General features: G+C 43.7%; 1 protein-coding gene across 2 annotated transcripts in view; it reads left to right on the forward strand.

Moving 5' to 3' along the window:
• The first annotated feature begins 409 nt into the window (after positions 1 to 409).
• The window catches only part of GLRA1 (glycine receptor alpha 1), a 67938-nt gene continuing 52103 nt past the window's right edge, over positions 410 to 16244 (forward strand). For both annotated transcript variants that reach the window (XM_073358120.2, XM_073358121.2), the window contains exon 1: positions 410 to 1328. In XM_073358120.2, the coding sequence (XP_073214221.1) occupies positions 1273 to 1328 (56 nt within the window). In that variant the 5' untranslated portion in view covers positions 410 to 1272. The remainder of the gene's footprint in view (positions 1329 to 16244) is intronic.

Below are 16244 nucleotides of genomic sequence, written 5' to 3' on the forward strand. Positions count from 1 at the left end.
GCGGTTTGAATCGGCCCCGGGCTCCTTACCTGTCTGCCCGGGGGTCGCGGGCTCTGCGGCTTGCCAACCCTCTGGTCAAACCGCGGGAGGGGTAGGGGGGGAAAGCGGCTCCCTCTCAAAGAGCCGCTACGCCCAGGCGTGTGACACGGGAGGAGGGTTTCAGAGGCTTCTTCAAAAGCCAGCGCTTTGGGGGTAAAACACAATACATTTAAAAGAAAACCCGGGCCAGCGCTTTAAAGGTTAACACCCTCTGCCGACCAACTCGCGTTTTATCCAACCACATCCCGGAGTGGCTTTTCCAGCACACTGACCAATGAGTGCAGCCCGTGGGAAGGGCTTAGGATGCTGCCCCCCCTCCTTCCCCCATTTTTGGGTTTGTTTTGTTTAGTAAATTAATGCAGCAAGAAAGTCCCAAGATCTGGCGAGCTCCATCCGGGCAAGGAGGGCAATGCAATGGATTAAGAGGCCACTGAGGTACTTTTCTTTCTTTCTGATCCCCAGGGGAGTCCCAGACCCATGAAACTTGCCCTCGGCTTCCTCTCCACTTGAGCCCCAAGCAATGGGACACCTTCCCCCCAGCACTAACAACTTCCTCCGGGGGGGGAATAGCCCAGAAAGCAGGAATCAACAGCAGCCAAACGCTCGAGGAGGAGAGCAAGATTTCCGGGACAATCCAGCAAATGCCCAGCACTGACAAATTCCCTTGGATTTAACTGGAGAAGACACCCCGGCTCGCAGAGGAGAGTCAAAGCGCTGGGCTGGTGGGGGGGGGTCGGGGTTTTTTAGGTTTTTTCCCCCCCATCCCCCTTCCCCCATGGCAAATGTACTCTGGTTGCACCTTGCCTCTTCCAACAACTCGATGCCAGGACTGGGATCCCACTGAAGGGAAAGGAGATTTCTGTGCAGGAATCTGCTCGTCCAACCAAACCACACTGCAGTGTGGGGGGGTGGAAAACAGATCCGCGGCGGAGTTTAAACACCAAGTCTCTCTCCAAGGTGCTGCCACCGGGGGGGGGGGGTCTCTGTCCAGGGTCCTGAACTCACAGCCTCCGATTCAGCGTTTTCCTCCTGATCCCCGCCGCAACTCTCTCAGAGGAGGGTTGTCTGAAAATGACAAAGTAGGAAGTTCCAGCACTTTATTCCGCCTGGTTTGGGGTTTGGTTTTTACTACCGCCGTCGCTGTTATTTTTTTAAGTGGAAATTTATCCATTGGCTGATTTTATTTTGTTTTATTTTTAAACTCGTGGACTACAAATCACCAGATCGGAAACAATGTTTAACGTCAATGCGCTTGGAGTCTACGTTTGGGAAACTCTAGTATTCTTCAGGTAGGCTGTTTTCTGCTGCCCACTGGGCTAGGCTGCGTGCGTCGGAGTTTGCATGGATGGATGTGCTGATGTTTCCTTGGGGTTAATACCTGGGCTTGAGATTCTCCAGCCATCACTTGCCCGCCCCCCTCCCTTTTCCTTTCTGATTGTTCCCTGGGTCTGACTATTTAACATTCCAAGGCTAGAGACTTTAGGTAGCTTTAGGAGTTACTCCGTTTAATTAGCACTGCATTTCCCTCTCTCGCTCTCTCTAACCGCAGTGCTGAAAACCCCAGGTCCTCAGACTGGTAGGAGAGTGACAACTAGTGGTGGCTGAGAATGGTGCATCTGAACTTGCACGTCGAAATAGTTCCTTTTCTTCTTAAAATTGCGGGCTTGAGTGGGATCTGTTTCCGTGTTCAGTTATCACGGTATCTTTAGAAACAATCCTCTTGCTGCTCATGGAATAATCAGCCTCCTGGTTTTCAGCCTGTAATTGATACGCCGCCTGGACACACAGGAGTAAAATCATTTCTTTTCCTAAACTTTCTACAGACCACTTTTTTTTTAAAAAAATCCTAAAATTAGGGGGGGGACACACAAGCGATTAATGAGATCATTTTGCCATAGGATGCCCTTTAAATCTTGATTTTGATCAGCTCTATTTTGAAGCTATATCTTGTTTAAAGAATAAGATAGGAGAAAATGGGCACTCTAACTCTCTGAAGGGACTCTGTTTCACCTCTCCTATGAATGCTTTTATTAAACACGTCAAGAGCAATATTGGCACATAACAGCACTGCTGTATCTGAATGAATAATGCAATCGGCTCTGATGGTAATGATAGATGTCACCTACATGCATTTGGAAAATCATTCTTCTTTTATGACCTGCAGGGCTCATCAATCTTACACGTCATTGAAATTGCATGGCTCTCCTGTGGTAACCTCTGTGTGTTTTAAACATACTAATGCCCAGTCTTGTATTTTAATAAGGGACAGTGAATAGTATTCTCTACAGGCATAATGTATATTGCCAGGGTCATTGTTAATTATGGTTTTTTTCACAATAGTAGTGGAACAATTATTATCTACCAGATTTTGCTAACTGGCTTTTCCCTACGAATGCCAAGGTCTTCCCAAACATAAAACTTGAAACCTTTTCCAATTCCTCCACAATCAGAATTAAAGATAAGGAACCCCTGATAAGAAACCACAGTTCACCTGCTAATACTATGCAGAAAATGGACAGCAATTTTCCAGCATAAGCTCAGAGTGCTTCATAATGGGGTATTTAGAACGTAGATCAAGGAAGAAGGACTTTGGAAACAACTTCTCAGGGACTCAAAAACAACCCAACCTTCGGTACTTTAAAATGTCTCTCTTCAACTCCCATGGGGGGGCACTGCAAAGCATGGTGGAGGTGGGCAAATAGGTAACATTTGTATGCAAATTAAATCCTTCATTTTGCCAGCAGTAGGCAACATTGAACAGAAAGATGAAAGACAAGATTACTTAAATATAAACACCTCTTCCCATTTTGCCCTAAACTTTCTGGAATGCTAGCTACCCTTTTCTGGAAGAAGAAGAAGAAGAAGAAGAAGAAAGAGAAGGAGAAGAAGGAGAAGAACCCTAGATGGCAAGAACAGAAGAAAACACCTAAACCAAAGTTTGATGTGGTCCTAATATCACAGACAATGACAGTTTCTCCTAATCTGACTGAGGTTCAGAAGAGACATATTTGTGTATACCCATTTTACCTCTCACCTATCTTGTTCTAAAACAAATTCTGCACACTCTATGTTTGATATGTATCACACAGGGTGTGTGTTTGGGTGGGGGGGGTGGGATTTATATTCAGAGGCACTGAACATCTGCAGATCCTGTTGACTACAACTGGACTTCTGGGTATGCAGTACCTCTGAAAACCAGGCTCCTATGTTAATATATATTAATATATAATGCTGGGTATTACATACATAATTGTACCTGTGTCACTCATACAAAAAGGGTACTTTAGTATTAGGTGTAATATAAAATATTTTAAAATATGCCTGACAATTATCCTTAACAACAGAAGTTATTTGAATTGAAACTAAACTGTCGCCTGCAATTATTTTCCAAATAAGAAGCAAATCAACAATTCCTGTACAGAGTAGGTTCTGCATATCTTTCCCACACACACACACACACTTTATTTATTACAGGCTAAAATCCCCCAGCCCTTCAAGGCAGGAATAGTGTTGCTGTTTCATCTGTAATAAGATAATTTAAGATTAATAGATGTAATAAGATAACTTCCATTAACCACCATTTACAAAGTTAATATGCCAACTACCCATGCAGAAGTCATGCATAGTGTAAGCCAACAAAAACCAATTGGGTAATCCAAAAATCCAAACCAAAAGAATGCATGACATTGAATTATATGGTGTGCCCACCTTTATCGTCACTCTGTCAAAAATATTGTGGAAAGAGGATCTGTAATGTGTCATCATGTCAATTGCAAAATAATAATAAAGAAAAAAACAATAAAGACAGATGGGGGGGGCGGAATGAACACAGCAGATACAGAAAATAAAATTAGATCTGCTGTTTAGCCATAAGGCCTCTGCCAGCCTTACCAAAAAAATCCTGTGGGGGAAAAGAACATCTGGTGTCTGATTGCAAACATTAAGCTATTGCCAATATAATATTTGTTTCCGTTATAGTTGGGGTGTTTTAGTAAGATTTGCCATAAGCAGCTTGATCTGGAGGTTTTTTTTAATGGAAGAAGGTGTTTTATGTTTCTACCTGCCTTCGCAGACTGCAGTCACGTTACTGTGACTCAGACAATTCCAGAGTCTCGAGGGAAGACGGAACGGAGTGGTGTTTGTATCAGACAAATTGTTGGGTTTGTTTTCTAACATTTCTCTAAACTGGCCTCCGTAAGGGGCAATAATATTTCTTGAGTTGATAATGGATAGGGCCACGTTTTCAGATACACCCTCTAATCTGTGCCTACCTTTATGCAGACATATTAAAATCATGTGTCTAGGAGTCAAACTGTCTAAATTGCATGCGCACATCCTGCAAATTACATCGTGCAAAACCCAAATTTAGAGGCTATCTTTGACCCGTAATGGTCTTGCCTGTATTTCCTGCCTATTGTACCACTGCACTAAACCTAGTGATGCAGAAAGATCACTCTAGATGTCAACAGAGAGTGTTCATGCACCTAGTCTACATTGGGATGGGGTAGAAAATAAGGGTAACCTGGAATATATTTTTACTGAGATGGGCATTGCTTTGAAATGATCCACTAAAATAACATGGGCCCAAGTCTTATCCCACTTATACTGCTGTAAATCAGGAGTAATTCCAGTGAAGTCAACAGAATTATACCAGTGTATACAAAATCAGATTCAGGCCCTGCCTGAACAGAGAGTGCTTTGGGCTAGCAGGAATGATATTAGATTACGGTTCTGAGTAATCTGAATGCTGAAAATTACTGCTCGTGTGAAAACCCTGTTGGACTGCTTTATCCAATATTTTCCTACCTGCATCTCCTACTCATCTCAAAGTATCCAAAATGTTTTTAAATAATGTATTTGTACACAATGAGAAGTTGCCATATTGAATATGAAATCCCCTTTAACCTCGCAGAGACCAAGGCACCCAAATTTGTCTTCCAGCTCTAGCTCTATGGACTTTAACAGCAATATGCACTTTGAGACACTCACTTCTGTTTCATGAAAATACAGCGGAGGGGGGTATACATCCAAACTTCCACCACACCTCTGCAGTGTTGGATAGCATTGCAGTGAAATCTGTGAGCAGGGCAGGAAACAAGGCTTCTCGAGTCATAGCCTGAACAGATGAGCTGCTGTTTCTTTAAGTTAAGGAGCAATTTCCACAAACTAAAGAAAACAACATACTGAAAATTTTGCATCAAGACCTGTTGTGTCTGTGTTCTGAGATTATTTGTTTTATCACCGAAGAAGAATATTTAGTAAAACCTTAAAATAACTGGTTCTAAAGAGGCTCTTTAACTTACTCAGTCTAGGACCTACAATAGCTCCATTAAAGACCATTAAAAGGGTTACATTTTCAGAGCTTAAAAGTGTGATGAGGTGGACAGCTTCTCCAAAGAAACCTTTACAAATCATTCCACTAGAACAGACCGATTTGGAATCACCCCTGCTAGAAGCGTTAGGCACTTTTGCTTGTTGTCTGATAGAGATTTTTTGAATTAGATTTGTAATATTCATTTTGATGGGGGGAAAGAAAAGGTCATTTTAAAAATACACAGAATGCTTTATAATATGTAACAGGCTGCATCCTGATGCCTCTCTGCTAATCACCGGCATCACTTCCTAGGATGGCAACTGTGTGGGTTACTGGTTATCTCCTTGATTAGCGGTGAAATCCAAAGGAAACCCCATTATAAAGCAGACAAAATCCAAAGGATCGATAGGTGTCCAAACAGAAACCATGTTTTCTTAAGAGTCTAAATGGGGGAGAGGGAAAATGTAACTGTGCCACTTGAAAAGAATGCTGCAGAAAAGCCACCACCCCCTGCCCGTCCCCACCAAAAAGAGCCTTGTTTCTAAAGTATGGTCACAGTCCACTGTTTAGTTACTAACAGCTGGTTTTTGCCACCCTTATTCTCCTCATTTTGCAAGCCGTTCAACTGTATTGGTGCATCACTAAGTTCAGATGCTTCAACGGGGCTACCTGCAGAATAAGGCAACACTCACTGAGAGTCCAGATGGCAGAATCTGACCCTTACATATGATGAGCAGGTAAAATCTTTTGTGGTCCCAGGGATTAGCTGAAAACAAGACCTTCTTCAAGGTCAACATCTGAGTCAGTGTCCAGGATGTTCCCAATTCCACGCCCCGGGAGAAAAGGGGTCTGTATCGGAGAAGGCCTTGCATTTGAGTTAACATTGCAACTGAGAGGTAAGAGGAGAACAGCCCTCCAATTCATTTTTAAAAGCATATGGGATTTGAACAACCATCCTGGAGACTAAGGGGTTTGTTACTTGAGCCACAAAGCTATTCAACTCCAGAATGGAAGCACTTGTAAGAAGCAGCATGCTGCCGTTCCCATACTCCTGGGTTGCCTCATGAAATTCATATTGCCAGACTCTCACAGGGTGAATTTGGTCAAATAAAATGAATGTTCTCAGCATCTGAACTCGATGTTAGTCAATGACTGGACTGAAATTACTTTATCATCCTAACTCTGACTGATGGTCATTAATCTGAGATGTAAAACCAGCTGAGAAGTCTGATCTCATTTCTACCCGGAGTGCAGGTTAACAAGGCTCTGCAAACTCCATTGTTAATAATCACTTGAGAGCATAATACCAAACCTTCTAATTAATATAACTGTTATTTAAATACTTACAAAAATCACCCTGTAGCCGTATCAGACCATGTCAGAGCAAGTTCATACACCAGATCTCAGTTATTCATTCATGGAAATTTTTCAACTTACTTTAAAAACCCCATGTGACTGATATTAAAAGGATAGCTAGGTCACTAAGGAGCTTTGATTTTTCTCTGTTTTGTTTGCATCAGCTCTCATAGACTGCAGGAAGGCACATTAAATCACTTTTTTTCATTCTTTGCAGTAGTAACCCTTTTAATTTGCTATTGTTACCTTAAAGAGAAAAGGAGGACTTGTGGCACCTTAAAGACTAACACATTTATTTGAGCATGAGCTTTCGTGAGCTACAGCTCACTTCATCAGATACATTCGATGAAGTGAGCTGTAGCTCACGAAAGGTTATACTCAAATAAATGGGTTAGTCTCTAAGGTGCCACAAGTCCTCCTTTTCTTTTTGCGAATACAGACTAACACGGCTGCTACTCTGAAACCTATTGTTACCTTAGACAGTTTGACTTACATCCTCTCCACTGACTGAGAGCCTTTGGCTGTGGGTGTAGGCATAATCATTTCTATTCTTCCCCTTAGATATTAAGGTTACATGTGTTCTCCCCATATCTAATCATGCATGGCTTTTCTTTATATATATATATATTATTTTTCTAAGCCACTCTCCCCTCCCCACAATGACTTCACTCACCAGCTGTGACTGTAATGACCCACCTCAAGTGATTTGGGGAAATTAGTTTTATAAAAAGCTGCTAATACCATCATTCCATGGTGGTTTAGCAAAAAGCTAGGGGCATCGGAAGAGGCGATTCTACTAGAGAGAAATGGCCAGCTGCGTCCTGCTATATGCGACAGAAATCGCTATCTATCATGTTTGCAGAGATCCCGTCACCATATTGTCTATGAGCTAGCCTCCCGTGCCTGCTATACCTGTCTTCAAAGAGAGAGAAAGAAAAGCATCCATTTAATCAAACCTTACACAGTAAAATGTTGCATTGCTGAGCTCAGGGGTGCATTTCCCCTAACAATTGACACCTTAAAAAATACACTGGTGTCTATATACCGCCAGGGGAGAAAGGTCATTTTCACGACAGAGATTTACACCAGTATTAAATTCTTAGAGCTCATGGACCAGCTCCTCGGCTGGTGCAAATTGGCCTAGCTCTGTTGACTTCAGTGGAGCTATGCTGATTTACACAAGCTGATGTTCTGCTCCCGCTGCTACAGATTACACATACACACATTCTGAAATGCTCCTGATGCTTCAATGGACTGACACACCGATTCTGAGAAGCAGCCTGTTTTCCAAAGCACACACAGAAATATCCTGCAGAGAATAGAGGCAGATCTAAATAGACGCACTCTTCAGCTATACGTATGGAGCACAGCCCATGATGCAGACAATTATTCATTCCATATATTGCGCCACGGTAAGCTGCCGATTTACTGCACCACATCTGGCTGGTCCGTAGGCATAGCCGGCGTCGTATAAATACATCTCGATCACAGCCAATTCCAATTGCAAAAAGCCTGAGAAACCTTAATTTACCAACATGGAATTTTGATTTAAAAGCAAAAGCAACAAAACAAGAAACCCTCCCATATTCTTGCACCTTTTTTCCTCCTCACCCCTCCAATTCCTCTCTGGCTTGTTGCCCGCTAGAAAAAGGAAAGCCCATAAATAAAATGCCTCATCGGACAGCCTACAGTGGGCTCTGCTGTATTTATCAGTGCCTCATTGCGGGCAGGGGGGAAGAATAACCTAGGGGTTGCCAAGACGAAGAATGACATGTGTGGAACAGTGGTGCTTACAGTGCAATCAATCACTGCACACGTTGCCTTCAGACTCAAGCTGGCAGCAGCAACCCGAGATACACCAAAATCAAAGACATTTTTTCTCCCTAGACAATGGCCCACGGTCCTTGTCCTCATTAACAATGCAGATCCGAAAATACTGAGCAGGACTGGAGCAAAAATCAATGGCAGTCTGGACGCCTAAAACATTGGCCCATTTCAACAGTGAAGCACAGCATAGCTAGAAAATTCCCTCCATCGCCTCCCAGCCACCCTTGCTCTTTTGTTTTTCTGGCTGTGGTCTTGAGAGAGACGGTACGGAGCAAACCCCTGCAAAGTGCCGAGCACCCACAACTCTTCAGACGCCATCGCGGTGGGGAAAGTAGAACCACCTTGGGGACAATAAAGAGAGAAAGGCAGCTGACTGCACCCCGCAGCTCTGACAGGGTGCTCGGTTCCTCACAAGATCAGGCCTAACACATAGAAAAAAAAGTGTGCGAGATGTATAAAAGACAAAGAGGTACCCATGGGAGACACTTATGACTGCGGCAGAGGCAGGAGGAGTGGGGAACACATGTCAAATTCCCGCTATGAGGTTCCTTTCCTGCCATATAAAGTCTACTTTGAAGCACTTGAAAGGACTGTAAATGACATCTTCTGGTGGCTATACACACGACTCAATTCTCCAGTCAATGCCACCACTTCTATACTAGGGCATCTCTGCCAAGCTCACTGCAATTCCTTTTGATTTACTCCAGTAAAGCAAACCCATAGTCTCCCTTTCAGTGACTCCTAGATCAGATCGATTCAGTTTAGGAATCGACACAAGGCCTTCCCCCACCCCGAGCCACAGCCATCATCCTCACAAGCTCTGCCTGCCATCCAAAAATCAAAGCCATTCCCATGCTTTTTGCTCCATCCATTGCCCCCTGCCATTAAGATTCTGGGATCAGAAATTAGCCGGCAATTGCACTGTCAAAGTGTGCAGCTGAGTCGAACACAGCTTGTTCTTCCACAGCAGCATTGGCCCTGCAGTGCTGGCAGGAATGAAAACATGATTTTGTCAGGAAACTGCACAGATCTAAGTTGGAGAGTGCATAGGGAAGCAGGGTGGAGAGCTCTCACAGTTGTGTCACAAAGCCTCACCATTCATTTACAAAGTTACATTTTGTTAGAGATCATGAATAAACTGGTTAATTACACCAGGAGTCAGAAACTGCAGAGGAAACATTTACCTTCAGTTCCCCTTTTCAGAGCAAGGTATTCTCTCTCATCTAGCTTTCCAACCCTGCTTTAATTCACCTGGGCTCTCCATGAGCCCAAAGGGCCCTAAATGGTTAGGATTATTTTTTGATAGAATTCAATTTATTTCTCAGTAAATTCATTTTACCTCAATACAATATAATTTTCAAGTGGAGTTCCAATGTTACAGTAGTGACTGCGTAATTTCACAGATAAGCAATGGACTTTGTCTGGTATTGGGGTGCCTTTCACAATATTTGTGGTGTAATTTCACAGAATAAAAGGCTCTTTGTGGTGGATGTTAGATTTCTATTAATGAAAAGGAACTCTATTTAATCTATGATTCATTACAAACAGAAACTGTAGTAGTGTTACCCAGTCTTAAGAAATGTTAACTATTCCTAAACTGAAAGTGGTTTTATTTTTAAAAAGCATCTGTAGTGAACTCTCTACATATGCTGTTCTGTTGTAAATGCAAGTGATTCTAGAACTGTAGGAACACAGGCAGGATAGCAACAAAATGGCAGAGGAAATTTAATGTTGATAAATGCAAAGTAATGCACATTGGAAAGCATAATCCCAGCCATACATCTATAATGTTGAGGGCTTGGAGTCATTGTGGGTAGTTCTCTGAAAATATTCACTCAATGTGCAGCGGCAGTCAAAAAGGCAAACAGAATACTGGGAATAATTAAGAAAGGGATAGATAATAGGACAGAAAATATCATGTTGCCTCTCTATAAATCCATGGTATGCTCACATCTTGAATACTGTGTGCAGATGTGGTTGCCCCATCTCAAAAAAGATATATTGGAATTGGAAAAGGTTCAGAAAAGGGCAACAAAAATGATTAGGGGTATGGAACGGCTTCCGTATGAGGAGAGATTAATAAAACTGGGACTTTTCAGCTTGGAAAAGAGACAACTAAGGGGGGATATGATAGAGGTCTATAAAATCATGACTGGTGTAGAGAAAGTAGATAAGGAAGTGTTGTTTACTCCTTCTCATAACATAAGAACTAGGGGTCACCAAATGAAATTAATAGGCAGCACGTTTAAAACAAATAAAAGGAAGTATTTCTTCACACAAGGCACAGTCAACCTGTGGAACTCCTTGCCAGAAGATGTTGTGAAGGCCAAGACTATAACAGGGTTCAAAAAATAACTAGGTAAATTCATGGAGGATAGGTCCATCGATGGCTATTAGCCAGGATGGGCAGGAATGGTGTCCCTAGCCTCTGTTTGCCAGAAGCTGGGAATAAGCGACACGGGATGGATCACTTGATTCCCTGTTCTGTTAATTCCCTCTGGGGCACCTGGCACTGGCCACTGTCGGAAGACAGGATACTGGACTAGATGGACCTTTGGTCTGACCCAGGATGGCCATTCTTATGTCCTTATGTTCAGATGAGTATTTGACAGCTGTTAGAAATGAAGGGCTGGATCCAAAGTCAAAGGAAAGGCCCCAAATGTCCTAGTTGTGAGATAAATAGGTTCACAGATTCCAAGCCCAGAAAGCACATATAAACGATGAAACAATACTTACCTAGAGTCTGAGGCCCTGGCCTTGCAAAGGCTTATGTACATGCTGAAATGTATTCACCGTAGCCCTGTCTGAGCAAGATGTTTAAGCACATACCTAACTTTAAGCATGTGAATAGTCCCATTGATTTTAAAGGCTTTGCTATATGAAGAAGTGATCATAAACATTTTTTAAATCTCTGTGTGTGTGTATACACACACATGGATTTATTGGATTTGTTTCCTAATTCACGGCCAATTAAAAACAATATTGTATGAAGTTCTGAATTATTATTCTTCATTATTTTTTTAAGAGAGGGATTTTTAAGAGATGCAAATTAGAATTGCAAATCCTATTGAAAGTCAACAAGAGTGTTTCCGGTGCTGCACAAGACACAAAGACCTTTATCCCTGTCCTGACAAACTTACCATGGAGAAGTCTGAATGTCATCAGACAGGCTGTAATGAGAGTTTGTAGCTTCACAACCATAATTTAAGTGAGTCTCAAATAGGGAGAAAAACCCAAATTAAAGTGAAAATAATACCAATATCAATTCAAGGGCAACAGTTAAAAAGATATATCTCTGTAATACACATCATTAGGAACAGAGAGGTAGCTCCTGGTTTATTATGGTGTGTCTGGGACCCCTTTCTCCCCCAGAAGGTTGCATTGTTTCTGCACTGTGACAATGCGTGTTCATTAGTGAGAGAAAAACTATAACAGGCAACACTGAATTAAAATGGTAAATATAAAGCAGCTTGGACAATGTCATTAATCACGAGAGTGAAGATTGTGATAGCAACAGAGGACCTGTCCCATACAATCTGTCATCCCCTTTCCTTGTGCCTTTTGTTTTGAAGTTGTATATAGCCCAGGGATTTCTTTTTTGCTCCATGGTTGCTTTTTCTGCTGCTCTGGCCACCTGGACCCGCTCTCAAGTTGCTCTGTAGAGATTGTTCCAGCCACTGGTGGCTCTGCTTGGTTTTCAGTTAGTTTTATTGGGATACTTTACAGGTCTGGATGAGGCCCTTTGCAGGAAGAAGTAAGAGATGTGGCTGCAGGGATATGCTATTGAAGGACGTAGACACCTGCATGCTGCAGCCTGAAAATGATTTTCTCTACCTTTTCTAGAGGGTCTTTGGTTTCCCAGTGGATATTAACATTCCCTGGAGAGTTAATTTACTGGTGCCAAGTGGAAAACTTTCTCCATCCTTGTTATACACCCATGCAAGTATGTAGTAATAATTTACATTTATATATCCCCTTGCATCTTAAAGAATCCTAACGTGATTTTAAAACTCTGCCACTATTGCAATGCAGCCACTTCTGGGGTGAAACACAGAAACTGCTTATACAGCTCATAGCAATACTGCACAGCATCTTAGGACAAAGATGAAATTATTTCACAGGTGAAATTTTTTTGCATGACTAAGAGATGCATGCAGAACCCCTGGCAGCATCTAATGTGTTCTCTTTTGCAGTCCTCATGCCAGCAACATCCTCCTTGCCTTTCTGTACCTGATTGTCTTCCCATCCTATCTCAAGACCAATGCCTGTGATTCTTACCCAGCTCTTTAATGAAAATACTAAATTCAGATGCTCCTTGAAACTTGGCTTTGCAAGTCCATTCCCTTACCCCATCACCTCCACAGCTGCTACCGGCAGGATATATTGTAACCACCACCTGTTAACTGCATTGCATGGGCTACAATCACCGGTGAAGCATTATATGACACTGTGCATGAAGCGAGAGAGAGATACTCAGAGCTCTGTGTACTCTGAGGCACACCTGCCCAAGAATTCAGCATCAGAGTCCTCAATTCCTGCAATGCAATTTGCAGAGACAAACATTCAGAAAACGAGTGTGGCTCTTTTTCATTGAATTACATATAAATACTGAGTGTGCTCTTCATTTCAGTATTTAATCTAATAAAAACCTCTGCTTGTGGAGGGTTTTTCCAAGCGTTCCAGGCCACTGTCTGTCTGACGGTTTGCCACAGGACCTAGTGCTGACGTGCTGCAAAAATCAGGGATGACCTGACGCAACAATTAGGATCCCTCTTCCTCTTTCAGACTCTAGGCCTCCCTCTTTCTGGCTCCTGAGGAGGAGGAGTGCAGTCACAGCAGACATGAGGGAAGAAGATGAGAAATTAACTGGGGAGAGAGGGTTGAGACGGTAGGGATGGGAGGAAATGTGACCAGACTGCCGGAGGGCAAGGGGAGGGGGATAAGGGATGGGGAGCAGCTGGGAAGGAAGAAGTGGGAGAGGAGACCACATATTTCAAGGAGGGGTCAGGTCTGAGATTGGCAGCAGAAAGGATGGGACCAGTGAGAAAGACAAGGGGGAAGCAGGCAGAAGGCAAGCAGTGGTGAAAGGGAAGGGAACTGGCCGTGCAAACCCGCTCAGAAGGGCTCCAGGGAGATTGTTAGCAGCTCTTCGCTGACTGTTCTTTATCTTGAGGTGAAGGGGGTGCCAGCCTGCTGGATTCAACTTCCTAATCAGAAGCCGAGGTCCCTGAAAAGTGCCATGCCGGGGCCGAGGTGGCAAACTCGCCTGGTCTAGAAATAATCTAATGCCCTCTTTCCGTGGAAGGGGCAGGCAGGCAGGGAGCACAATATGGTGGCTGACGGAAGGGCCCGCGGCGAGGCTGAATCCAGCCTCTTTTATGCAGCCCATTCCTGTTGTTCGAGTCCAGGTGCCACTTTAGTGGCAGTTGGCCACTCGTAGTCCTAATCTCTATAGCTAATATCAGGTCCCTAGGGTGTATTTCTGTCACTAATGGATGCCAATGCTCTGTTTATATTTACACCTCCTGTAAGGGTCCAGTTTAATAAGGGTGTGACACCCAGGAGTGCTGGTACGAGCCTGTGTTTATTTCCTGACCCAGCTCTGGGCTATAAAGGTTAATAGCCCTGTCACTTAACAGGGGTCAGTGTTTCTTGTCTTACAGTGGTCCAAGAATGAGCCTAGTGACCCTTGAAGGGCCCTCACACATCTGAGTAAATAAAAAACCAGTCTGCACACTCAGGAAGCCACCCTGCCATTTCCTGTGCTTCTTTTCTCCATCAAGACAGCAGCGTGCAAACAGAAGCCTCCTCCTTCAGAAACTGCTGGCTCCCCTGCCTTGAATCCCTCCGCGGGGCCCTCATGACATCAGCGCTCGCTGTGTTTGCCCCGGCCAGCAGTATGTTCGGGACACCATGCGCTGCCATCTGGAAGTCAGAGTTTGGTCCCCCGGGACTTTGGAGACAAATTCAAGCCAATCTTGAGTAACTATCCACTGGCTGATGCTCCTAAAAGCATTGGTGGCTTCCTTGGCCAGCCTCCCTAGGGTCCCAGGGAAGGTCACTGTGACATGGGGCTTTTAAGAGTGCTGGAGGGGGAATAACATCGAGGAAATGGGGAAATCCAAGTGGACTTCTCCCCACTCCGCCCCAGAACAGAGCAATACATAGAGTGTAAAGTCTTAGATACATCGCTCTGTTGTTGTGACATTTGTATATAAATCTGGTCGGCAGAACAGGCTGATTAGACAGGAGGAAGCTTTTAAGCCACAAGTATGATGATAATCAGCAATGATGGAAAGAAAGAAAATAGCTGACAGTTAAAGGAGACTGTGTGAAGATGAGATGGGGAGGTCTGTCTAAACTGTTTCACTGATGCTTCGTGTGTATGTGTTTGGACTACTCAGACAAACTCAGGCTGATCTTGAGGAACCATCCCCAGGCTGACACTCCAAAAGGCACTGGTGGCTTCCTTGTCCAGCCCAGAGATGCTAGCCAAGAAAAATATACCTGATTAATCTGCCACGATAGAACATCTCACTTGCCTGAGTGATTTGAAACCCTATTTGGCCAGCAGGGAAATAAATTCAACCTGCCACATTTAAACGACTGCTCTCCAGGTTCTGGATGTGGAAGGGGCTTCGGGCAAACATGTATGGCACAGTATGTGACAGGAGTCTGGCACACTAAACTTCCAGTGACAGTGTATCATTTAGCTCAGACCTACAGTGTAATTCCTGTTCGGTTCCACATTAACTACAGGACAGTGCTGCGGCCCAGCGTAGCTGTTGTGGCTTGTGAGCCAATCAAAGGGGAGCCAGCCTGGCATTGCCGTCAGCGGCAAAAGCGCAGACTGGGTGCACAGTGAAATCCCCTGAAATGGACTTGTTGCTTCTGTTGTGAAAGCTACATGAGAGAAACCTAAAGCTAGATGCTTAGCTCGGCACTCACTCGTTCAGCTCGGGACTGGCACACTGGGGAGAGCTGCTGTCTATGGATCAGGCTCCTGTACTGTAACGTGAAGGACACACACGCATGGCAGACCTAGTCATGGGACTGGGAGCGAGTAGCTCAGTTAATTGGGTATGTCTGCTCTAGGGTTCAGACACCCACTGGGAAACACAGCCTAGGTCCTCCTGGCTAATGGGCTCATACGTTATTTATCACACATAACACAACACCAAATACAGACTTGTTTTTTAACTGTTTATAACTCGCTGCACAGAGAATATTGCAAGAGGTGCTCGTAGATGACTCAAGGGCTTAATAGTGAGCTAAAAATCTTGCATCTCTGCGTCATGTTTCGAAATCCAACTGAGGTTTGTGGTGCCCGAAAGTTCTTTCCATAATTATTCACCGGCCTGCATGAAATGAGTTTAGCATCTCGGTCCGTTTCCCAGTCTCCCGGTCAAAAGCAGAATCAGGAAGTATAAAGATTCCCTCCTCCCCACCACACACCTCTGAAATAGGCTACAATGCAGCAAGGTGGAGAGGGTAACAAACAAACTCAGTCTTAGTTCTCTGGGGCTTCAGAAAATTAGCAGCCAGACAACTCTGGATTGCAGCAAGCAGAAAAATAAATTGCCCATGGGACTAAACATCCCACCGTTGTACGTTCAATTAGCTTGGGCTGAAATCGCACTTTTTTAAAAAAATTACACATTAATTAAGGCCAAGTTCCAGGGAAATCCATCTATAAGCTATGCTTTCA

This window comes from Lepidochelys kempii, chromosome 8, assembly GCF_965140285.1.
Source record: "Lepidochelys kempii isolate rLepKem1 chromosome 8, rLepKem1.hap1, whole genome shotgun sequence".
Classification (NCBI taxonomy): domain Eukaryota; kingdom Metazoa; phylum Chordata; order Testudines; family Cheloniidae; genus Lepidochelys; species Lepidochelys kempii.